The sequence below is a fragment of the Myotis myotis genome, unplaced genomic scaffold (genome assembly GCF_014108235.1).
Source record: "Myotis myotis isolate mMyoMyo1 unplaced genomic scaffold, mMyoMyo1.p scaffold_m19_p_12, whole genome shotgun sequence".
In the NCBI taxonomy this organism is placed as follows: Eukaryota; Metazoa; Chordata; class Mammalia; order Chiroptera; family Vespertilionidae; genus Myotis; species Myotis myotis.
Window position 1 is genome coordinate 30,758,590 of NW_023416316.1, and position 25,387 is coordinate 30,783,976.

Sequence of the window (25,387 nt, forward strand, 5' to 3'; positions counted from 1 at the left end):
TTATTAAACTGTTTTATTGTGCTCAGTTGCAGGTTACTCTGTACCCTTCTCTTTAGGGTCACTCAGTACCTGTGTTTGAGTTATGGGCAAGTTTGTTCTATTTGAATGTTAATAAAGAGTTTCAATATTCCTCATAAATACCATTTAGGCTATTGAGAATTACAGTGGAGACATAGTTTGGAACAGGAGTTACAATGACCATAATGTCTTTTTAAGAAACTCATATTCATATCTAGTAAGTTAAAGGCTTACTATTATATATGCCAACTGGAATAAACAAAGTGTGTATATGAATTTAAAATATATGAAACTTGGGGGGGTAAACTTGTGGGAATAAGGACACATATGTAATAACTTACTAAAGAAATTAAAAAAATAAAAATAAAATAAAATACACGAAACTATTTATTACTAGTCAGAACTATTTAACTGATACTGCACATAGCCACAATTTTAGCAAAACTAGCTCTTCTAATCATGATAGAGCAGTGATTTTCAACTTGTGGGTCGCAACCCCTTTGGGGGTCGAATGACCCTTTCACAGGGGTTGCCTAAGACCATCGGAAAACACATATATAATTACATATTGTTTTTGTGATTAATCACTATGCTTTAGTTATGTTCAATTTGTAACAATGAAATTGGGGGTCACCGCAGCATTAGGAAGGTTGAGAACCACTGCGATAGAGGTTTTAAAGCTTTTGGATAAGAACCCCCACTCCTTCCCCACCCTGGGAGTTTCTTCCAGTTTCCTCATGTAAGAGCATAATTTCTGAAAAGGCATCAGTAAGGTTGATTGCACCGTCTTAAGCCTTATGTTTCAGCTATATATTAGCACTAGTAATTCTTTGAGGCAACTAAAAACAATGGAGCTTTACTGTTGCATTATCTTAGTGTCCATGCCATGAGGCAGGGGGTCATTTTATAGGTAAATTCAGATTAGGAAGGGATTAGTATTTCTTTTTTTAAAAATTATTTTTATTAATTTCAGAGAGGAAGGGAGAGGGAGAGAGAGATAGAAACATCAATGATGAGAGAGAATCATTGAAAAGCTGCCTCCTGCACGTCTCCCACTGGGGATCAAGCCCGCAACACGGGCATGTGCCCTGACTGGAATTGAACCCTCACCTCCAGGTTCATAGGTCAGAGTTTAACCACTGAGAAAGACTGGCCAGGAGGGATTGGTATTTCTTTGTACAACCTAAGATGGGTTGTATTCCACTTTATTTTGTGCTCTTATAATAGGCCCACCCAGTGATGCTGGGTGGTTCAAGATGTTGCTGTGATAGGATTCCTTTGCTGCCATCTTAGTTAAATGCACCCATTTGGTTAATAATCTTAAATATTAACACTTTAAAAATAGTAGAATAGGTCAGATTTGTGGATTTTAAAAAATCTATCCCAATAAATTTGACCATTTATTAAAAAAACCCTTTAATGTTTTTTTCATTACATTAAAAATTAATGATTAGAAAGTACTATCTCCTAATTACATAATGCTTCTTATATTTATTTACTAAAAAGTTTTACAGGTATTTTTAACTTAACATTTAGTATTTATATAATTGGGATAATTAAAGCAATTAATTTCAATGGAAACACAAAGTTTGTAATAACAGCTACAACCCAATGTAGTTAATTTTAGTGGAAGCACACAAAGTTTGTAATAGAAGTTACAACCATGATAATGGCTTTTAACAAAACCACTTTCACAGCTAATAAGTTAAAGTCTTTATTGTAAACAAAGTCTGTATAATCCTGTTTTAAAATACGTGAAACCTTTGTTAGTATTAACATTTAAAAAGCTGTAGCCCTAATTGTATTAAACACATATCTATTATTTATTAACCACAAAACAATATATGAGCAGGTTTCTGGAAAATATCATAATTTACTATCTGGAAGATATATTTATTTTGTTAGATAAAAATGTTTAAATATGTGGTTGCCATTTTTTTGACAAAAAATTTTAACAATTCATTACAATAGTGTGGTTATATTTTTAAATTTGATTTCTACTATTTTCTCTGGTCATTTAAAAAATATTCTTTCTCAATTTTCTTTTGTTAAAGAAACAAATGCCAGGAGAGCTGTAGACAGAGGATATGTTCAAGTCCTTTTAACAATTTATGTAGATTGGCACCGTCATGACAATCGGCACAGAAACATGCTCATTCGGAAAGGAATTTTACAGAGTTTAAAAAGTGTTACAAATATCAAGTTGGGAAGAAAAGCATTTATTGATGCCAATGGGATGAAAATTCTCTATAACACTTCGCAAGTAAGCTTTTTCCAATTATTGTGATTATGTGTCAATAATATGAGTTGGTTCTTAAGAAAACTTAGTATTTCTAAAAATACCCTAAAAGTAAGATATATATATTTTTAAAAAATTAGAAAACAAAGGCATTTCTCACATGTGACCGCTGAGTTGGAGAAAGTGCTTAATCCATATATCTGCAGTGTGAGATTTTATCCCCACAGGTAAAAGCAAGATACATAAATCTATCCATGTAGCCGTATTTTCTACCATTTAGCCATGCTGTCTAAGATGTGCAGTTGGCTATACTCAGTTTTGCACGTTTCCCTCATAAGGTATTTATGGATTCTTTACAGCTGGTAATGCAGTTCTGTTGTTTGTGAGTGTTCTCAATGTTTTCCTCTGGATAGTGCATTTTTAAATGGAGAAGGTACAAAAGTGAAACCTGGAGTTAGTGTTCCTAGTTCTGCCAGCTGTTGTACTAAACCTTCTTGACAATACCTTTAATAAGACTTGTTCTAGCATCTGTAGAAGACTGTCAGCTATGGGAGATAGGGATGTTGCAACACAATCCTTTGTTTTTAGTAGTCTGTGATTATCAGAAAGAAAACTGTCCTTTTGAAAATTCCAGCCAATTATCCTACCTGTGCCTCTTGGTCTTTTATACAACTGACAATCTTTCTGCTTGAGAGTAGTTAAGATATAATAACACCCATTTTATGTTTACTCTTAGCTTTTTTTTTTCTTATCAATCATATACACTTGTTTTTATTATTTCTAATATAGGCAATGGATGACTTTGGTTATGCCACTTAACATTGCTGAGCCTTCATTTCTCATCTGTTTTGACAGGTCTGATGTGAAGACTTGTATTGAAAATTTTACAGGGTATCAAAGTGCCATCTAAATGTCAATAATGATGATGATATATGATACAGTTTTAAATCCCCTATATATTAGACCTTCTCAAGATTAGATACTAGGACAGCAGATTAAACTCTTAAAACTTAAAACTGATATTCAGACTATTTTTTATAGTTGAACAGCTAACGTATTCGAGGTGCTATTGCATGATAACTGATAAAATTTTGAGAACGGTTCAGCCAAGTTCAAGTTCTTTTTTATTTCTTACTATATTTCTTGCTTAATTTTTTTTTTAAAAAGTGAGTGCTAAGCTAGCTAAATGTGCCTATGTCCATCATAGATATAACTTAGTACTTTGGTGACTTTTAGTACCAAAGATGGCACTGATTTCTGCATAGTTAAAATATTTAAGGCAAAGTACTACTAAATTTGCCACATGAGCTTCTTAATTCTGAAGAGTCAAAGCTATTTTATAATTACATTATGTTAAAATATTGTTTTCTTGTGATATTTCTCTTAAAAATTATTAATATATTACTTTCTGAAGTAATGTGAAATTGGTTCAGTTACTCACCAAAGGCACATTCTTTTTTTTCTTAAAAAACAGGACTGTTTGGCAGTCAGGACCCTTGATCCTCTTGTCAACATCTCCAGTCTGATAATGAGAAAGTGTTTTCCTAAAAATCGTCTGCCTCTGCCAACGATTAAAAGTTCTTTCCATTTCCAATTGCCAGTTATTCCTATGACTGGACCTGTGGCTCAGCTCTACAGTTTGCCCCCTGAAGGTAGGACCACATGCTCATGGCTGGCCTTCAGTGGTTCTTGGGATTGTGTGACTCTGTCGACTTTTTTTTTTTTTTTTTTGTATCCAACTCTCCAGCAAAAGAGGGTCTTAATGAACACAGTAAATGTTCACATTGTATTTTAGTTAATAAATATTTCTTTAAATCTAAGAAATTGTGGTCTAGTAATGAAGGGAAGTGGGTGGGATTTGTTACAAAAATGTAAATGTGAACTGAAAAAACGTAAGCATCATATAGGACCATCGCTTGGTAGTTCATATAACATTTCAAGGTATAAGAATGTAAACATTAAATGTATAAGTAATTATATTTGACTTTCATTTGTAGCTTTTTCATGAACTTCATTTTTTAAAGTTAAAAATACTTAATCAGAAAACTCCCCCTCCCCGAAAAACCCAGTCATCAAAAATGTTTTATAAACATATGAAATTATCAGAAGTTGACTATTTGCCATTTTCCATACAATACTGTGGGTACATAGTAAAGAAAGTAAGAGTTTAAAATTTTTAATCTGGGGAAAAAATAGAATTTTTTGCTAAGATCTAGAAAAAAATGGAAAAGAGAAAGTTGTCCAGACTACTAATAGAATTTCTGAGGTATTTTCTTGTCACTTGATCACTTCTTTTGGGAAAAAATTTTTTTTGAGGGTACCTCTTTTATATTTAAAAGCATTATTTGAAATCAGTGGTTTAAGAGAATTGAGTAATTATAGTTAGTTTTATTCTTGACACAGATTTATTAGTGGTATTTAACCCAGAGTACACTTTTATGATTTTATTTTAGAATATTTAATTATTGAAGTACAAGTTTAGTCCACACAAAGTACAAAGTTTAGTTGCACAAAATATTAAAATGGATTATTCAGAAACTTCCTTTAAAAGTTTTAAAAGTCTAAAATCAAGTCTGGGAACTTGAGTAAGGTAGCTAAATAAAAGCATTTATTTTATATTTTCTTCCCATGCCATTTAAAATTACCAACAGACTTTAAAAATATAGGAAAATATGTGCTGAATCTAAAAACTAATTCTCATGAAATAAATGTAGAACATGCAAAAAACATGGCAGAAATATAAATAGATTAAGAAGAGTGTCATCTTTTCACTCACCCTAATATGAAATGCAGTATCTCTGACTCCAAAGTTAAGTTAGTGCCCAATTTGGAGGGACAGTAAAAAAGCAGTTGGGCCCTCGCTGGTTTGGCTGAGTGGATAGAGCGTCGGCCTATGGACTGAAGGGTCCCGGCTTTATTCTGGTCAAGGGCACATGGCAGGGTTGCAGGCTCGATCCCTCCAGTAGGGGGTGTGCAGGAGGCAGCCAATCAGTGATTCTCTCTCAGCATTGATGTTTCTATCTCTCTCTCCCTCTCCCTTCCTCTCTGAAATCAATAAAAATATGTTTTAAAAAAGCAATTGGAATCCCTTTCTCTTCTCTATCTCAGTGTAGGATTATGGGGTTTAAGTGCTAATTTTAACTGGCAGGAAACTGGTGAGACTTGTCTGTGATATGATAGGTAGTAACACTGGGAGGGAGATAGGATATACCTCTTAATGTCCTTTATACAGTGTCTAGAATAATCACATGTACAGGGAAAGCTGATTTCTAGTGCAAAAAATGACAGAGATGACATGTAAGGGGAAGGTCCTATTAGCAAGTGCATAGGTAGAAGGAAAAATACCATTTTCCTGTTACTTTCTCACCTATCAGGCTTCATAACATCAAACTTCATTATTTTTTTTTTTATCTTCCTCAGCTAGTTTTGTGAAGATAGACTGTCATCTTCATTTTATCCTCAGCATCCATTAGATTGCATGAGGCATAATAAGTGTGCATTTAACATTGGTGGATGAATGAATTGAGTTAGCCTCAATTCTTATTTTCTTAGATATTAAATGCCTAAATATAGACAGCTTACTCTTTTCTGCTCTTTAACCTCCTGAGCTCCACATCTTTAAAAAAATTCCTAGCACACACCACAGTACATGGTACATGGTAGTCACTGAAATAAATAAATGGGAAGTGAATTGTAAAAGGGATGAAATGGGTTATTGAAATTTATCAAAAATAGGAAACAAGTTGCTTTATTCAGGCTGTTGCAACTTAAGACTTTTTAATTTTTATTTTTTTGGTAAAGAATCACTAGATGCAGGTGGTACTTTTTAAAGACATTAATTTTTAAAAACAAACATTAGTCAAAAAGGTCATTCACTTTTATAGTGCTTTTCCAAATTTTAAAACACTTTCACTTTATCTCATAGGCTTTTCAACACCTGGTACAGCCTTAGAGACATTTTTAATAAGAAATTTAATTTAACTTTCCTTTGATAATTGAAATACTTTATGTATATGTATAAATATAACATTCTACCTTTGGATGTGCATGTTGTAGAATGCTTACCTCTGACCTACTTACTTATAGCACATTTTGTATCACAGTGGATGACGTAGTAGATGAAAGTGATGACAACGATGATATTGATTTAGAGGCTGAAAATGAAACTGAAAATGAAGATGACCTAGATCAAAATTTTAAGGTTAGTATAAATGTCTGTTTTCAGTCTACTTAATAAATTGTATACACAGTTGTAAAACAAAGATTGGATAAATGGGCATAGTTAATGGTAGATTAATTTGTTCTAGGCACATCTTTTTATCATGGCTGACTATGGACAGTAAATTATTGAAAGAGAAAATAATGTTGCTTTGAATGCATTGGTCTGAAAAGGCTTAATGCATTCTTTCTTCACTATGCCTGTTTTACAGATAAATTCATTTCAATATTAAAAAGTTTTTATTCTGTATGTAAATATAAAATAATATATTAAAATTATATTTATATGCATTATCAATGAAGATGTAGGAAATGATAAAACACTTTAAAGTACCATTTACAATAGCATCAAATCATTAATTGGGTAAATATCTTATACAATATATACAAAAGTTTATATCTTGACAATCACAAAACACTGGTTGAAGAACTCCTAGATGATCTGAAGAAATGGGTAGATATAACATGTTTATGGATTGGAAGATTTAATACTATTTACAGGCAATTTTTTTTAAGTACAGAGCCACTATTTGTAAGGCTATATTTTCACAAGATAATATTGAATATTGATCTAGTAAACAGAAAAAAGTAAGGCCTCTGTAATTTTTTTGTTATTTTGAAAGCATTGTCTACTTTATTAGATACTAATAAAGAAAATTATATATTTTTGATTCATCAGTGCATAATTTAAGATGTATGAAATTACATATTCAAGTAATATTGATACAATAATTAACATGATACTCTTTAAGTAAAACCAGCCTTTATTATATATGGCAATGGAAAAAATCTTTTTATTGGTTATACAAGTTATAGCTAAATTCCTGAATGAGAAATACATAGTATGTTTTTTCTTTTAAATTGCTTATTGATAGGAAATGTATATAGTTAGGTACGTGTATATAAAACATTTTAAGGATCGAAGCATAGTAGACTAAGGCAGAAAAATAAGCAGTTAACTATGTGGTAGATAAATGCAAAATTAAAAACAAATACCAATTGAAAATTAATATTCAGTTACCTCTTTTTAGTCACCAATGAAGATGATAAAGAGCTTGCATTTGTGTGAGACCAGAGTTGTCGAGGGCCCTAGAGACTAGCCTAGATAGTAGGTAAACTGGCCCTTGTCTTCCCATCATGCTGTACATGAATTAGCTCTTTGAACAGATACTGATCGCATTGCTCCTGGATACATACCCTCTTTCTCTGAGGTCATACGCCTCCTTTAACCATATCCTCTTCTTTCCCAAAGGGTTACAGAAATCACTTCTGGCTGTTTTCCACCCCTTTTCTTTTCCCTGAAAAAACAGAGTGAATAGTGACACTGAGCTTTTCTAAGGGCACTTTGCTGACCACGGAACATAGAGTGCATGATAGTCATGAGTCTCTCCTGAGGCAGTGCATTGTGCCGACTCCGAGTCACTGACTACTCTATTGGCAAGCTGGGTAATTTTGAGCAAGCCACTTAACCTCTCTGTACCCATTTCCTTCTCAGTTAAATGGAAGTAATAATACTATCCCCTCAGAGTGCTCTTATGAAGATTACATTAGATGATATATGTAAAATCCTTAGCTAGTGTTTCACGTATTTTCTTTCTTTTTTTTGAAAAAATATATTTTGCCCTGACCAGTTTGGCTCAGTGGATAGAGCGTCGGCCTGCGGACTGAAAGGTCCCAGATTCGATTCCGGTCAAGGGCACGCGCCTTGGTTGCGGAAACATCCCCAGTAGGAGGTGTGCAGGAGGCAGCTGATCGATGTTTCTCTCTCATCGATGTTTCTAACTCTCTATTCCTCTCCCTTCCTCTCTCTAAGAAATCAATAAAATATATTTTTAAAAAAAGAGTTAAAATATATATATATATATTTTATTGATTTTTTACAGAGAGGAAGGGAGAGGGATAGAGAGTTAGAAACATCGATGAGAGAGAAACATCGATCAGCTGCCTCCTGCACACCTCCTACTGGGGATGTTTCCGCAACCAAGGCGCGTGCCCTTGACCGGAATCGAATCTGGGACCTTTCAGTCCGCAGGCCGACGCTCTATCCACTGAGCCAAACTGGTCAGGGCTGTTTCACATATTTTCAATGCTCAATAAACATTAGTTTGATTATCACCAACACAATCATATACTTAATGTTTTTCAATTTAGTTTTCGTGCCTTTTAATATGAGCAAAATGATGGCAGTTAAGGAGATTAGGGGAGCATATTTTAGTCTTGATCTTCACTGTAGTTTTTCTCTCTTCAACCCAAATACCATATTATTTTAGCATAACCTTAGGCAAAACCAAAACAACACAGCAACAACCCAAAAATACAAGCAAATTTTAATTTACAGTAAAATTAACACACCCGTTGTTTAGCAGTTATTCTCTAATTATATGTAATTAATAATTTGGAAAACTTTAAATCTGAAATGTATTCTGTAATTTTAGGTTTTTCTTAACTGATGACATGCCATTTTTATTATTTCAGAATGATGATATTGAAACAGATATTAACAAACTAAAACCCCAGCAAGAACCAGGACGAACGATAGAAGAACTTAAAATGTATGAACACCTTTTCCCTGAGCTTGTTGATGATTTTCAGGTATAAATCTAGAAAACTTAGCATCTTAACTGATTTTTATAAAATAGTTTTTCCCCCTCCCTTAGGTATATAATCAGTATTTTAATTTCTAAAACATGAAAGTAGCATTGCATTTCTGAGTGACATTGGACAATTACTTTAACGTTCTGGGTATAAATTGCTTATCTATAAAATGAGGGAACTAGCTCAGTGGTTGGCAAACTGTGGGCTCGCGAGCCACATGCAGCTCTTTGGCCCCTTGAGTGTGGCTCTTCCACAAAATACCACGTGCGGTGTGATTGAAACTTCGGGGCCCATGCGCAGAAGTCAGTATTTTGTGGAAGAGCCACACTCAAGGGGCCAAAGAACCGCATGTGGCTCGCGAGCCACAGTTTGCCGACCACTGAACTAGATCATTGAACTGTTGGACTAGATTTTTAATTTTTTCATCACTTTGGTTTATCACTTTAATTGAAATAGTTTTTTACTCTTTAAAAATATTCTTTAAAGTAGTATTTAAAAAATCTTATTTTAAAGTCTTCTTTGTATCACTTTTGTTCAACTAAGGGGAGATGAGAGCTAAGAAGCTGCTGAATTTAAAATATGTGTAGTCTATGCATGCTGAATTTCTTTTCCTGAAGGTCATTGTATAATTGTGGAATGTTCGGGAGAGAGGAAAGCAACTCGAAGTCTTAAAAATTGAAGTTGGTTCATAGGGAGAATGACTTGTTAATATTTCTTAAACTCAGTTATTTACTGGAATACAGTTATTCAGCCTGGATTACACAGCAAGTAAAGCTGATTGAACAATGGCACTTGGTAGATCTAGTTTCTTATTCTCACTGTGCTGCCCACTTGTGGTGGGTCCTTGAATAAATCTGAAATTGCCTAGTATCTTAAACTGTGAAAAAAAGGGTTTGAATCAGATAATCTCAGACTTATTTAGCTCATGCTCCAAACCTCCATGCCCCTAAATTCCATTCACTTAATATCCAGTCGCTTAAAGAAAAAGATTTTAATTTGTGGTCATATGTAGAAATAAAAAAAAAAGAGAGGTACTTACTAGCTAATGTTTACATTTCTCAGTTCTGATTATTCAGGTTTTTCTCTGAGAACTTATAAACTTTGGCTGCAGTAGAAGGAGCAGCAAATTGTTCTCCTTCCCCGTTCCCGAATGTTTGGTTCCCTCCATAGGTTTGAGGTATGGAAAGTTACTCTGAAATCAGGGGTGCTAAAAAAAGGGCAGGAATGAAAGAGAGGTTATTTGTCAAAAAGAGACAAAGAAGATAAGAAGAGGCTTTTGGGAAAGGATACAGGTTGGTTTTCTTACAATCATCCTACAGGAAGTATTCTGGCTGCTCTGTTAATACTTTTGTGACCAGGTTAAGAACCATTTAAAAATAAAACCACAGAAGTAAGAAATACTGCTAACTCAAAGTAGAAAAATATGTGAAAGGGATTTGGGGGAAGGAATTGATTATTGTGTGAAGAAATAATTTATTTTCTTCCCTGTGTGCACATGAGAACTATATATTGTGATTGAAAATTATAGGAATAGAGGTAATTTTTTAATGGGTGTGAAGGCCAGGATTTTGATTCTCATTCTTTCACAAGCCAGTTCTTTTTTGTTGTAGGCTGCAATGATGAGGTCTTCTTGTATGTCCGTCTTTTCGTTCATCACATAGATAGACTACCCTTGATGGTTTCTTGCTTAGTACCTATGAACAGGTGGCCAACTTGCCCTTCGGTTTGGCTGCTCCAAGAGCAGATTCCTATTTTTGGTCTGACTTGGTGTGTCCATGGTCACTTGGTAAAGACAGGTTTGTCTAAGTGAGAGACCTCTGAAAAATCTTTTTCCCAAGTGAGGACTCCATTTTACTGTGTTTAATCAAAAGAAACTACTTCAAATACTTCAAATAGTACATAATTATTAACATATCCTCTATTTTGCCAGTAAGTTTTACGTAGAGGAGTTAGTTCTATTTCTATAGCATATGCTACAGGAAATAGCACGTATCTTTTATTTACATAATTGGGAAATCATTTCAAATGATACTTGACTATCTCAATTTTAGGTAGAAGAATGTGCTGTTCAAATACTTTAGCCTATATATTTTTTTTCTTTATTGATTAAGGTATTACATATGTGTCCTTATCCCCCCATTCCCCCCCCCCCCCCCCCCGGTCCAATGGTTCTCAGCCTTCTGGCCCTTTAAATACAGTTCCTCTTGTGGTGACCCAACCATAAAATTATTTTCATTGCTACTTCATAACTGTAATGTTGCTACTGTTATGAATCGTAATGTAAATATCTGATATGCAGGATGGTCTTAGGTGACGCCTGTGGCATGGTCGTTCAACCATCAAAGGGTTCGCGACCCACAGGTTTGAGAACTGCTGCGTCTCTATTTTTTGAAGTCTGTGTTGGAAGTACATATAGGCAGTGGTACTTAAATGATATACTTTTGAGAATTAAAAATATTGGTTGGAGCCCTGGCCGGTGTGGCTCAGTTGGTTAGGCGTCATCCTGTGCACCAAAAGGTCACCTGTTTGATTCCTGGTCAGGGCACATTTCCCAGGTTGCCAACTCAATACAGCCAATCAATGTTTCTGTCTCTCTCTCTCCCTCCATCTCCCTTCCTTTCTCTCTAAAATGAATACAATTATATTAGAAAGAACTATATTGGATGGTTCTAGATAGGAAGTGTTTGAAAGGTTTTTTCAGCCATCATCATACGAAATACCGGCAGATCATGGGATAGTAAACATAAATGAAATTAATATTATGATGTTTTTCCTCTTTGATTTGCATGTCATTTTCAACATCAACTAGTGAAGGTGAAAATTACTTGATGTGTTTGTTTGAGTCCTGAACACCACCCACTTTGTGTCCAGATGTGCTAAGTCTCTTATTCATAGCCAGAGGGCGGCAAAATGAATGCATTTGAAGACAACATATGGAATTATTAAAGTAATTATCAACAGACTTTTGAGGAGAACTTACCATGCTTTAAAGGCCATGATTATTTATTCATAGTGACAATTATAGTTTTATTTGCTTTTGTTTCTTTATGGCAGAATATGGGAGGTGTCAAAATTCTGTATTTTCACAGCTCATTTTTCATATATCTGTGGTAGTGTGATGATATCTACCATATGAACTTTTGTTCTGTTTTATTTTTATTTCTTTTTTCCCTTTTTAATTTGATTTTAAATTTTTATTAAATTTTTTTTTTTTGTTAATCCTCACCTGAGAATATTTTTTCATTGATTTTTAGAGAGAGTGGAAGGGAGGGGGAGAGACACACAGAGAAAAACATAGATTGCTTGCCTCCTGCATGTGCCCCAAGTGGAGATAGAACCTGCAGTGGAGGTATGTGCCCCTGATGAGAATTTGAACCCAAAACCCTTCCGTCCACTGGCTGATGCTCTATTCACTGAGCCAAACTGGTTAGGGTGGTTTTAAATTTTTATTAAAGTTATACGTGGGCAGAGTTTTAAGAGCCAAACAATTTTGTGTAGTTTAATGAGGGAAACTATTGTCTCCTTCCCACCTGATATTTCCTACAGTCACTTTTAGCATGTTTTTGAAGTTAATCCCCATATTTCTAAGTAATATAATATACTTACACTGCCATGTCTTGATTTTTTTCAACTTTTGTTCTTTTATAAATTATATTTTTGTGTATATTACCATGTTAAGATAGGCATCTAGTTCTTTTCAGCCTTTCTTTTCTAACAGTTACATTTTTAGGTGATAAATTTTATTCTAATTACTGTTTTAGCTATATCACATAAGTATTGATTTTCAGCATTTTTATAATTTTTATTTTGAAACTTTATTTTCATTATTTTTTTCTTTGATTCATTGGTAATGTTAAAGCTGGCTTTTTAATTTCCATTTTTTATTGATTTCTAGCATATTGTTGTAGGATAAGAGGACACAGTTCTTTATTCTTATAATTCTTTCACATTTTTGAGGCTTATTTTATAGTTTTAAATATGGTCAAATTTTGTTACGATTTCTTGTGTCCTTGTCTCCTGTGGTTATATGCCTATTAGGAAAAGATTGTTAATCATGTTGAAAACTTCTTTTCTGTTTTTATGGAGTTTTATTCCTATGCTGTCAATTACTGTGCAAAATATTTTAGAAATTTCTGTGATTGTGAATGTGTCTCTCTTTTAGCAGGTCTATCAGTTTTTTAAATATGTTTTGAGGCTTATTATTTAGTATATATGAATGTAAATTGATTTCCTTTTGAACTTTTTATCATTATGAAGATACTAGAGGCCTGGTGCACAAAAATTTGTACACTCGTGGAGGGGGTGGCCCTCAGCCCAGCCTGTGCCCTCTCGCAGTCTGGGATTCCTCGGGGGATGTCCACCTGCTGGCTTAGGCCTGCTCCCCGGGGGGATCGGGCCTAAGCTGGCAGTCAGACATCCCTCTGGCAGCCCAGGAGCCCTTGGGGGATGTCCACTTGCCAGCGGGGAGCAGGCCTAAGCTGCAGTCAGACATCCTTAGTGCTGCTTAGGAGGCGGGAGAGGCTCCCGCCATCACTGCTGTGCTGGCAGCTGTCAGCCTGGCTTGTGGCTGAGCAGAGCTCCCCCTGTGGGAGCGCACTGACCACCAGGGGGCAGCTCCTGCATTGAGCATCTACCCCCTGGTGGTCAGTGTGTGTCATAGTGACCAGTCATTCCCAGCCGTTCTGCTATTAGGGTCAATTTGCATATTACCCTTTTATTATATGCCTGGTGCATGGGTGGGGGCTGGCTGGTTTGCCCTGAAGGGTGTCCTGGATCAGGGTAGGGGTCCCGCTGGGGTGCCTGGCCAGCCTGGGTGAGGGACTGAGGGCCGTTTTCAGGTTGGCCACACCCCCTTCAGGGAGGGGGGTCCTGTTGGGGTGCCTGGCCAGCCTGGGTGAGTGGCTGATCGCTGTTTGCAGGCTGGCCACAGCCCTTTCAGGTTGGGGGTCCCCCCTGGGGTGTCTGGCCAACCTGGGTGAGGGGCTGATGGCTGTTTGCAGGCTGGCCAAGACCCCCAGCAGGGACCCTCACCCCATGAGGGTGTGGCCAGCCTGGGTGAGGGGCTGATGGCTGGCTGCAGGCTGGCCACAGCCCCTTCAGGGTAGGGGGGTCCCCACTGGGGTCCCCACTGGGGTCCCCACTGGGGTCCCTGGCCAGCCTGGGTGAGGGGCGGAGGGCCGTTTTCAGGCTGGCCACACCCCCTTCAGGGTGGTGGTCCTACTGGGGTACCTGGCCGGTCTGGGTGAGTGGCTGATGGCTGTTGGCAGGCTGCCAAGCCCCCCAGTGGAGACCCTCACCCCATGAGGGTGTGGCCAGCCTGGGTGAGGGGCTGATGACTGTTTGCAGGCTGGCCACAACCCCTTAAGGGTGGGGTCCCCTGTGGTGCCTGGCCAGCCTGGGTGAGGGGCTGATGGCTGTTTGCAGGCTGGCCATGGCCCCCAGCCACCCAAGCTCCCAGTGGAGGCTGGCTGGAAGCAGGTATCTGGGATTTATTTATCTTCTGTAATTGAAACTTTGTTGCCTTTAGCAGAGGCCACAGCCGGCCAGGGCAGGCGGGAAGCTTGGCTTCCTCCATCGCTGGGGCAACCAAGCCTCCTGCTTCCTCCAGCTCCGTGGCTGCTGGCCACCATCTTGGTTGGGTTAATTTGCATATAGTTGCTCTGATTGGCTGGTGGGTATGGCTTGGGGCATAGTGAAGGTATGGTCAATTTGCATGTTTCTCTTTTATTAGATTGTCTTCATCTTTAAGACTTAAAAGGTTTTAAAAAATATTAATGTAGTTAAATTAATTTTGGTTATTTCCCTGGTACCTGTTTGTTTATTTTTTCTTTATTTTTATTGATACTATTACAGAAGTCTCTGTTTCCCCCCACTTTCCTCCCCTCCACCCAGCACCCAGTACTCCACCATCCTCTTTTTTGCTATTAACACTTTATCCTTCTAATATTCCATGAAATATATTTATATCATGTTTATTACTTGTATTGACAGCCCTCTCTCCTTTGTCCTTAGAAGAATGTAAGCTGCAAAAGGGAAGAGTTGTTTTCTGTTTTTCAAGTGACGGGTCTTAAGTTCCTCAAACAGTGCTTGGCACAGAACAGACACTTGTAAATACTTGTTGAATTAGAGAATAACAATTTGTGTTTTCTTTAAGAGGATTTTGATGTTTTTTACTTTTCTAAGTTTCTCATTTTTTTGTTATATATAGGCATTATTTTTGTAATAGAAAAAGTAAAATAAGTGTAATGAATTTTGTTGTAGTTAAATACAAGATGGGGCAAAAATAGATTTACAGTTGTGAGTATGTGAAACACAGAGTTTATTATATTATTATTTATTAATTATTGTATTATTTTCCATACGAACAACTATAAACCTACTTTTGCCCCTCCCTGTACTATGTCTTTTGCTAGCAAGATTAAAATATACTGTTTTATCCATCTTTAAAATTTTAGGTTTCTGAAGCAGCATATAAAATGAATATGGCCTTAGTTTTGTTAATACATTTTAATATTTAGAGATAAAAGATTAAACATGTTTTTTATTTTCAAAGGACTATGACTTAATCTCCAAAGAACCAAAGCCTTTAGTATTTGAGGGAAAAGTACGTGGTCCAATTGTTGTGCCTACAGCAGGAGAGGAAGCAGCTGGGAATTCAGGCAATTTCAGAAAAGGAGTTGTAATGAAGGAGAATGTGTCTCCCCTAGGAGATGAAGGTGATAAGAAACCTAGCTTTATGGATCTGGCAAAAGAAGATATTAAAGATAATGACAGAACATTACAGCAACCGCTAGGTGATCAAAATAGAACTATTTCATCAGTCCATGGCTTAAACAATGATATTGTGAAGGCCTTGGACCGAATTACATTGCAGAATATTCCTTCTCAAACAGCTCCAGGTTTTACTGCAGGAATGAGGAAGGACTACAGCCTCCCTCTTACCGTAGTTACGTGCTCTAAAGCGTGCCCACAGGTGGCTGCTTGTGGAAATGTTCTGTTTGAGGGAAGAACAGTTCAGCTGGGGAAGCTTTGCTGCACTGGAGTCGAAATCGAGGATGACGAAGATACTGAGTCTGCTTCATCAGTGGAACAAGTATCAGTTGAAGTCTCTGATGGACCAACACTCCACGACTCAGACCTCTACATTGAGATTGTGAAAAATACGAAGTCTGTCCCAGAATATTCAGAGGTGGCTTATCCCGATTATTTTGGTCACATTCCGCCTCCATTCAAAGAGCCTATTTTAGAAAGGCCTTATGGTGTACAAAGGTGAGCTGCAGATGCCTTCTTCCTTCTAAACAAGACCATTGTCAAAATATGAGGCACACTTAACAAAAACTGGGTATTTAGAAAGAAAACTACTCTGGATTAAAGTTGCTGTAATTTTTATCCTGTCTTGGGAATTTTACATTGTTTTGAAAATGTCCTTTGGAGTTAGTTTGTTTCTTTTCTAAGCTCATTACTTATTCAAATGAAACCGGCATAATGCACCTGACCACGTCATGGAATCACAGAGCATCAGGAAGGGACTGACTTTGCTGGGAAGGGTGTGTGGGAGTGGGCCCGTTCTTTGCCACCTCCTGCTTGTACCACAGACTGCATCATCCAGAGACAGCTGGCTTCTTGGAGTGCTGGAATGGCCTTCAAAAAGCTCAGCTGCAGCTATTATGAGTTGTTGTTGTCAGTCTCTTACTGTGCCTAATTTATAAACTAAACTTTATCCTAGATGTGTATGTACAGGAGAAAACTCATGTAGGGTTAGGTACTCTCTGTGGTTTCAGGCATCCCTGGGGATCTTGAAACATCCCTCTCAGACTAACCACTCTACTCTGAGAAGTAGCTATGTATTAACTAACACCAGCAGGCACCTTCCCACCATGGCTTTCATGACCAATCTACCTGCAGTTCCAGGCACCTGGCTTTCTGATCCAGATCTATTCTGTTTCAGCTACAGTTTGGTACCACTTTTGGTGACTGTTGTGTTCCTTGGCTTGAGTATTGATGGGAAGATTGTGGTGTCTCCGTGTGGCTGAATCTTCTAGGACAGTGGCAGGGATTTTAGGAATTTTCCAGTAAGTTGGTGTCTATTTTGTTGGACTGAGTCAGGGGAAGGCCAGGCCTAGAGAATCCTGGAGCTGCAGGGACCGCCTTCCGCTTCCCGACACAAGTGTTTGCCTCCCCTGCACATTTCCTCTCCAGCTGTAGAAGAGAGAATGGACTCTGCAGAATGTGCAGGCCAGTTCCCAACTGCATTTTAGCTACATACCAGTGAGGGTGGGTTTAAAAAAATCTCTTTCTTATATAATCTCTGGCTTTTCAGATCTTTACTGCTTCTAATAATGCTACTATTATGTATACAAAATTATTTGCCTAAGGGCTAGAGAGTGGGTCCACACTGAAACAAGGCATAATAGGCATTCAAGATTTTAAAAAACTATTGGGCTTGTAACTGTATTCTACATGGTTATTTTCTTGAACTCAGACTTTAAAAATACTGACTTTTGTCTTGTTATATAGGGATAATTTTTTAATACACCATCTATCTATCTATCTATCTATCTATCTATAGGAATGGTCATCTTTAAGAAATTTTTATCGTTTTATATTTTATTTTTATCCAAAACTTAATTTGGAGAAAGTTGTGCCTTGGCATATATCAGTGAATTTTGGTCAAACGTCTCTTTTATGATTTCAGGACAAAAATTGCCCAAGATATTGAGAGGCTAATACATCAGAGTGATATCATAGATCGAGTGGTATATGACTTAGATAACCCAAAGTAAGTCTGATTTTTTTGTTTGGCTTTGTTTTACTTTTAGTAGTTTCATTTTTACTGTAAAACTTCAGTGTTATTTTTAAAAGATAAAGATTATCTTTGAACTTCCACCTAGTGTACTGTCACTACACTTTCAGCTTTTAGCAGGGATATAATGATAATGTAGTAATAAAATCATGTTTATCTACTTGAATATATCATAAGCTTTTGTTTGTTCTTAGGTGGACTTTTAATGGGTTTAATAAGGTAAAGGTCACAAATTGATGCTGTTTTTAAAAAATTAAAATTACTTCCACTTAAGAGAGTGGAGATGTCATATGAAATTCTTTAATTTTGTCCTGTAATATTGAGCTTTCATATCCTCAGGACAATAAGTTACCATCCCCTTCAGAAGGAATACAAGTTTGCTAATTCCCCACAGTCCCTGCTATGCTCTTTTATCTCTTACTGTTTATAATCTGCTTCAGTCCTTGAAATTACTTGCCTGACTGTGACGCTTGAATTTACAGTTTAGGATTATCACTAATATCAAACATTTTAGGGTTTATATAAAAGTAAATAAGTGAAAATTACAAATTACAAATGTGACTATTAGTTAGTCATTTGCATCCTCAAATGAGAAATTTAATTAGCCCTCAGTGGATTTTTCCCCTCCCTTTTAACATTCTAATATTTTTGGAAAATTTCACATTTTCCTGGTCTTATTTGGAGGAAATAAAGCACTTTTCAAAGACTTTTATTAAAGGATAATGACTGAAGTTGAAATAATATTCTTAAAAATGAAAAACAGATCTCCTTATTTATCTCTCTTAGTTATTTCAACATTTGTAATTCTGTGTCAGACAGACCAGGCAGAAGTGGTAAGAACAAGAATCCTGAGTGTGGCTTCAGTTAAATATTTTTAACTGAAATGATTTTGAACAAAATCTTTGAGCTTTTTGGAGTTTTCTCCTATTAAATGTAGGCTCCAGAAGAGCAAGAATTTGTATTCATTTAGGGAAATAGACAAGTAACAAAAAGAGTATCTGGCACCTTGTAGATGCTCAGTAAGTATTTACTAAAGTAATGAGTATGTAAAATGAGGATAATACTTTCACCTTTCTGGGTTTTAGAAGATAGTAGATAATGTAGTTATGTCAATTGAAAACAATATTTTACTTCAGAACTGCTTAGTTAGAATTAATAGTACTCAGAACAGGTCTTATGTATTTTAAAAAGTACGTCTGGCCTTTTTAATATGATTATTAGTACATATTTAGAAATGGCACTTATTCACTGAGGCACAAATTCTTATTTTTATTAACATTTGCTATCAATGTAGGAACAAATCTCTACTTGTAATTATAATGTTTTTGTCTATAAGTATTAGCCAGAGTTTGTATTTTGCTTGTGTTGGTTATGTTTTTTGGTTTCAAAATAATGAAGAAGGTGAGGTGATAATGGTGTATTTTTAATCTGTAGTGTGTTTTTATGTTTATTATTGCTTACCTGCTTAAGGGCAATGTATTTTATTATACTTACTTTAAAATTTTTATTTAGTTACATCATTCCAGAAGAAGGAGATATTTTGAAGTTTAACTCCAAATTTGAATCTGGGAATCTGCGCAAAGTAATTCAAATTAGAAAGTAAGTCATTTAAAGTTTTCTCATTTTGTATGTGCACAGATACTTTTCTCATTTTCATCAGATTTCTTCATTTTCTATTTTCAGAAATGAATATGATCTTATTCTGAACTCGGATATAAATAGTAATCATTATCATCAGTGGTTTTACTTTGAAGTTAGTGGAATGCGGCCAGGTGTTGCTTACAGGTTTAACATCATTAACTGTGAAAAGTCCAACAGTCAGTTTAATTATGGTAAGACTGTTTTTTTCCTCCAACTTAGAGGGCACACAGGCATCATATCCGAGGGATAGATAATTAAAAAATTGCTTACTTAAAAAAGAAAGTTTGTGTTCTTTTGTTTTCTCTGGTTCTCATAATTTAGATGTTTATTATGCAAAATTTGACATAGACTAAGCTTTGCATTGTTAGTAACGAGAGTTATCGTTGTGTGGATAAAATGTAATGAGTATGGTTGATTTCATCCAAATTAAATGCCACTATAAATGTATCATGTATGCTGCACAGGTTACTCATGTCAGTTCACCTAGAAGAGAATTGCAGAAAGCAATCTTTTTATTTTGAATAGATTCATAGAAAGTTAAAAATTATAGAAGTTGTGGAAAGGTTCCAAGTTCTCTTCACTAAGATTCCTCCAGCGATTACATCATACATAACTGTAGTCCAATATCAAAGCCAGGATCTGACATTGGTAAATCATGGGTGCATAATTCTGTGCTGTTTTATCACATTTGTAGATTACTGTAACTGTCCCCACAATCAAGATACAGGGCACTTCCTTCACCACAAAGCCTGCGCTACTCCTTCAGAGTTCACCATTCAGTATGATGTTAGTTGTAGTTTTCTGTACATTTTTTAAATCTACTTGAGGAAGTTTCTATTACTAGTTTTCTGAGACTTTTTATTGTAAATGGGTGTTGAATTTTGTCATGTGTTTTTCTGCATTAGTTGATATGATCATGTGATTTTTCTTCTTTAGCCTATTAATATGACATCTCACATTGGTTTTAGAATATTGAGCCAGCCTTTTTTTATCCATGTAATAAACCCCTCTTGGTCACTGTGTATAATTGCTAATATTTTGTTAAGAATTTTTACATTTCTCTTTAGGAGGGATATTGAGCAATAATTTTCTTTTTGTTTTGTACTGTATCTGGCTTTGGTATGTCCTGGCGGCACTGAGCTTATAAAAGGAGTTGGGAAATGTTCCCTCCTCTTATTTTCTGGAAGAGCTTGTGTAGATTTAGTGTTGATTTCGTAAACATTTGGTGGAATTCTCCAATGAAATTATTTGGGCCAGAAGATTTCTCTTTTGGTAGTCTCTTAGAAATTCAGTTTCTTTCATATAAATTATCTGTTTTATTTTGAGTGAGTTGAGGTAGTTTGTATTTTTAGGAATTGACCCATTTCTTCTAAATTGTCAAATGTGTGTAAGCTGTTCAGAGTGCTCCCTTGCTGTCCTTTTGATGTTTGCAGGGTCTCCAATGATATCCCCTGTTTCATTCTTGATAATAGTAATTTGTGTCTTCTCTGTTTTTCTTTGTCAGTCCTGCTCGAGGCTCGTCAATTTTATTGACATTTTCAAAGAACCAGCTTTTTGTTTCATTGGCTTTTTCTACTGTTTCCTCATGAGGCAATTAAAAACAAAAACAAAACTGGTGTTGTACCAGCAAAAATATTAAATTCATAGCCTCAGTTAAGGCTATGTATTCAGTACTTTAAAAAATATAGCCCTAGCCGGGCTGGCTCAGTGTGTGTCGGCCTGCGAACTGAAGGTTCCTGGGTTTGATTCCGGTCAAGGGCATATGCCTGGTTGCAGGCTCGATCCCCAGCAGGGGATTGCAGAAGGCAGCCGATCAGTGATTCTCTCTCATCATTGATGTTTCTATTTCTCTCTCCCTCTCATTCCCATTCTGAAATCAATAAAAATATTTTTTAAAAAATTAAGAGTTCTTTGTCAGGCATCAGTCTTTATAGTCAAATATATCAGTGGAAGATAATATAATTGTAAAACTTAAGATCAGTCATTTAAAATGGAAACCATCAATTTTCAAGTATTTAGTCTGATAATTTTGGGGTAAAAGAAAATAATTCTTTACAGATATATTTTGTCTGACAAGTTTCAAAATCTGAGGTCTCAAGTCATTTGTTGTAAGGATGAAAAGCTTTTAACAACTAAGGAATGAGAGGCCATGTTATCTGTTTCAAATAAATGTTTTAACTTGTTAAAAGCATGAATATGAAGGTGCTCTTTAAGGGGGGCGTTGCTGAAAATTGAACCTTTCAAGAGTTGAAGAGGTTGTTCCCAATTGTCATTATTTATGTGGAAAACAGGAAATTGTATACTCTAATCACTTTACATGTATGGCATGAAAGCTTTAGTCAGATTCACTAATTTAATGTACTAAGTATAAGAAGATTAGGTGGCATAATATCTGGCTTCGTTATAGTATTTAAAAATTTTAAGTAATCTAATTTTAAGGATTATCTCAGTGATTATATTGATTTGCATGAATAGTAGTATGGATATTCTTGGTAATTTATTTCACATTCTTAATTTTTGATTTTTAGGTATAAATACTAATTATTGAATGCCCTAATTTGCAGAAATGTTTGTTTGTTGACCTTAAGTGTTTGTATAACTTTAAAAATGACCTTAATGGACTTATTAAAAATACCCAAAACAAGTAAAGAATCTTGTATTTTTTCTATTTAACTTGTAAGTATAATGCTAACATAATATTTTAGAGGAGAAAAAAATAAATAAATGTAATTGCATTTTGAGTGCTGTTTAAGAATAAAACAAAGGCATATTTATTGCTGAAATGATAATCAGTATAATTTTCAAACTGTAGTGCTAAGTAAGGTAAATGGTATTTCTACTAACTATATTTATACACTTTTATAAAATAATACTCTTACTACTTTAAACTTTATTCTTTTAATTTTTTAAATTAGAAACATACATTTGGAATGTTTTTCTGTTTTTAAAAACTCCATACATCTATATGATTAATAAAATAATCTCTTCCTCTAGTGCCATTTTAAATTTAAAATGAATATAATCCTGCAACTAAAACAAAGCAGTGAGATAGATGACTTCTTTATTTTTAGTTTTTCCTTCTTCCTTACCCCTTGCCTATTATATATTATTATTTTTTTTAATCCTCACCTGAGGATATGTTTTCATTGATTTTAGAGAGAGGAAGAGAGAGAGGGAGGGAGAGAGAGAGAGAGAGGCCGAGAGAGAGACAGAGAGACAGAAAGAGAGAGAGAGAGAAACAGAAACATCACATCGATATTAGAGAAATATCCATCCGTTGCCTCCCATACATGCCCTGATCAGGGATCAAACTGCAACCTAGGTATGTGACCTAACTGGGAATTTGAACTTGCAACTTTTTGGTGTACAGAATGACGCTCAACCAACTGAGCCTCCCACCCGTCCAGGGCTGGATATTCTTATGTGTATATCACACTTTCCAAACTCATTTTGTGGAAAATTTAGAAAACAAATTGGTGTTAAGAAAATAAAAACCATCAACAGTGCATCATCCAGAGACAATCATCTTTACATTTGTTGTTTCCTACTAGGCATTTTAATAATGCAATATGTGATGTCTATGTATACATAGTTATATATTTATTTAAAAAAATGGGGCTGATAACCTATGCAAGTTTCATAATCTGTATTTTAACCAAACATATTGTCAACATTTTTCTGGTCATTGAATGTGTCTAAAACTGTAACTTATTTATCTAAACCTTTCTTTTTCTTTATTTTTTATTTTATTTTTATTTATTTTATTGCTTAAAATATTACAAAGAGTAGTACATTTGTCTCCTTAAACCTTTCTTTATTGGACATTTATGTTGTTTCTAATTATAGTATCTTCTATTTTAAATAATGCTGAGATAAACATTATACTAAATCTTTGTGTATATAATTTTTAGTTACTAATTCACAGGAGTGGAATTTTTAAAATCTATCTGCCTGCTGTAAATGTGTTTTTTTTCCTGATTATTAAACAGTGGGTCTTTCATATAGGAACTTGGTAAATTAAAAACAGTTTAAAAGACTCTCTTAGGAAGGAAAGAGAAGAGAAAATGTACTGTTTAGCATGTTGTATCTATCCCTAAATTTATTCACAGTCACATAATTTTAAATTTCAATTTTACTCTTTTATAGAGTTAGGATTACAGTATTAAAGCTTATTTGTAAAAATATATAAATATATTTTATTTTATTGAATTTTTTTTTTTTTAGAGAGGAAAACAGAGAGAAGCATTGATATGAGAGGGAAATATCTATCAGTTGCCTCCTGTACGCCCCCTGTTGGGGATTGAGCCCCAACCCTGGCAGAATTATTTGCTACATAGAAATTTTTCACATTTTTATATTTCCTTTTAACAGTATAGAATAGTCATATTTATCCCATTTAGTATCTTTTGCCCCGAATTCTATTTTAATATTCTTTTGAATTTGGTTGATATCTTTGCATCTTAATTCTTGTAAATAGAGTTTGCATTTTGTTGTTTTACCCTTTTAATATGTGATTTTTAGCCTGCTAAAATTTTTCTTTATAATTGATATGTTTGGGTTTTTTATGCTTTTTATTTCTTGTGCTTCTTTATTATATCTTTATTATTTTTGAAGAGACTTCAAGGTGTAGTGCAACACTTCTTTGAGTTGTGGTAATCTAAAATATGTATATAAAAAATAGATCATGAGGCATATTTGGATTTTTCTTAGTCTTGCTCCATCTGCCTTAAATTTAGTATAGATTCCTCCCAAATTCTAACAAGGAGTTGTCTCTTGATTTCCCTTTTTCTTTCCACATATTTGTAAATATTTAACTATGAAGTTGGTATAAGCTATTGAAGCAGCTGTTAGGTAGATGTAATGTATTTTTTTTTTATGGAACTCTATCATAAGATTTAAGTTAATACAACATAGAGCAGATTTTGGTTTGTTATAACATGAATTGAGTTAGAAGAAGGAAGGGACCAATATTTTAGTAAATTAAGAATTCAGCATTTTAAGAATTTATAACTAGCTATGTAGTTAATGTTATTATCGTCAGATTAATTTTGAAGTCACTTTAAGAGAGGATATTGGTGACTAAAAATATTTGCAGTAGAACTTCTTCAGCTGGAAGGATTTATTTAATTGCCCTATGTGATTGAAATCAGGAAATAATAGTAATTAGAAAAGGAGCTTATTGTTTGACTATTTTTTCTTTTCTTGATTGGGACATACTGGTTGGTGGAGTACTTAATGTTGGATTTTAGCAAAGGTGCCCTAAAGAGGTCTTGTTCTTTGGCAGTTCCCCCCAAAAGAGGCTGAATTACTGCTGCTTTTGTTTCCCCAAGTTGTCCTTCTATGGGGATATTTAAGGAAATTCTACTAAATACTTAGGTTTCTTTATTTCTTTTCTTTTTTTTACAAATGAATGATCTTATTTGTGAACTTACACTTGAGAATTTATGACACTGTATAATAGTGCTGTCTGTATCTGTTGTGATCCATGACCCGTTACCCTCACCCTCAATAATTGAAAGGGGTTTGCTCAAGTTACCACTAGATGGCAGTCTTGCATTTTAGTAAAACTTGGAGCTTTCATCACAGCTTCCTCTCTGGCACTCTTGCACGCTGTCTTCCTCTTCCATTCCCTTCACCCTCTACTATCTCCCATATAAATAGGATTTTTAACAACCTTCATATATAAATTGAACATTGTAGAACCAGGCAACAAAATAGAATTTTGGAGTCTAGTATGTAGGATTCTAAATTGCCCACATTAATTAATTTCATACTGTGAAGTTGAGCTAAGCCATCTCTGGACTAAGGAAGCTTTCCCTGACTCTCCAGACTGGATTAGTCCCCTTGATAAATGTTCCTTATAATCTTTTCCT

General features: G+C 35.2%; 1 protein-coding gene across 16 annotated transcripts in view; it reads left to right on the forward strand.

The window, feature by feature from the left end:
* Positions 1-25,387, forward strand: part of AGTPBP1 (ATP/GTP binding protein 1) — a 115,408-nt gene that overhangs the window by 52,768 nt on the left and 37,253 nt on the right. For 14 of the 16 annotated variants that reach the window (XM_036330661.1, XM_036330660.1, XM_036330662.1 and 11 more), the window contains 8 exons: positions 2,073-2,281; positions 3,732-3,909; positions 6,361-6,458; positions 8,951-9,067; positions 15,624-16,339; positions 17,766-17,849; positions 19,386-19,472; positions 19,557-19,705. In XM_036330661.1, coding sequence (XP_036186554.1) covers positions 2,073-2,281; positions 3,732-3,909; positions 6,361-6,458; positions 8,951-9,067; positions 15,624-16,339; positions 17,766-17,849; positions 19,386-19,472; positions 19,557-19,705 — 1,638 coding nt within the window. The remainder of the gene's footprint in view (positions 1-2,072; positions 2,282-3,731; positions 3,910-6,360; positions 6,459-8,950; positions 9,068-15,623; positions 16,340-17,765; positions 17,850-19,385; positions 19,473-19,556; positions 19,706-25,387) is intronic. The other 2 variants (XM_036330664.1, XM_036330676.1) reach the window with 2 other exon arrangements.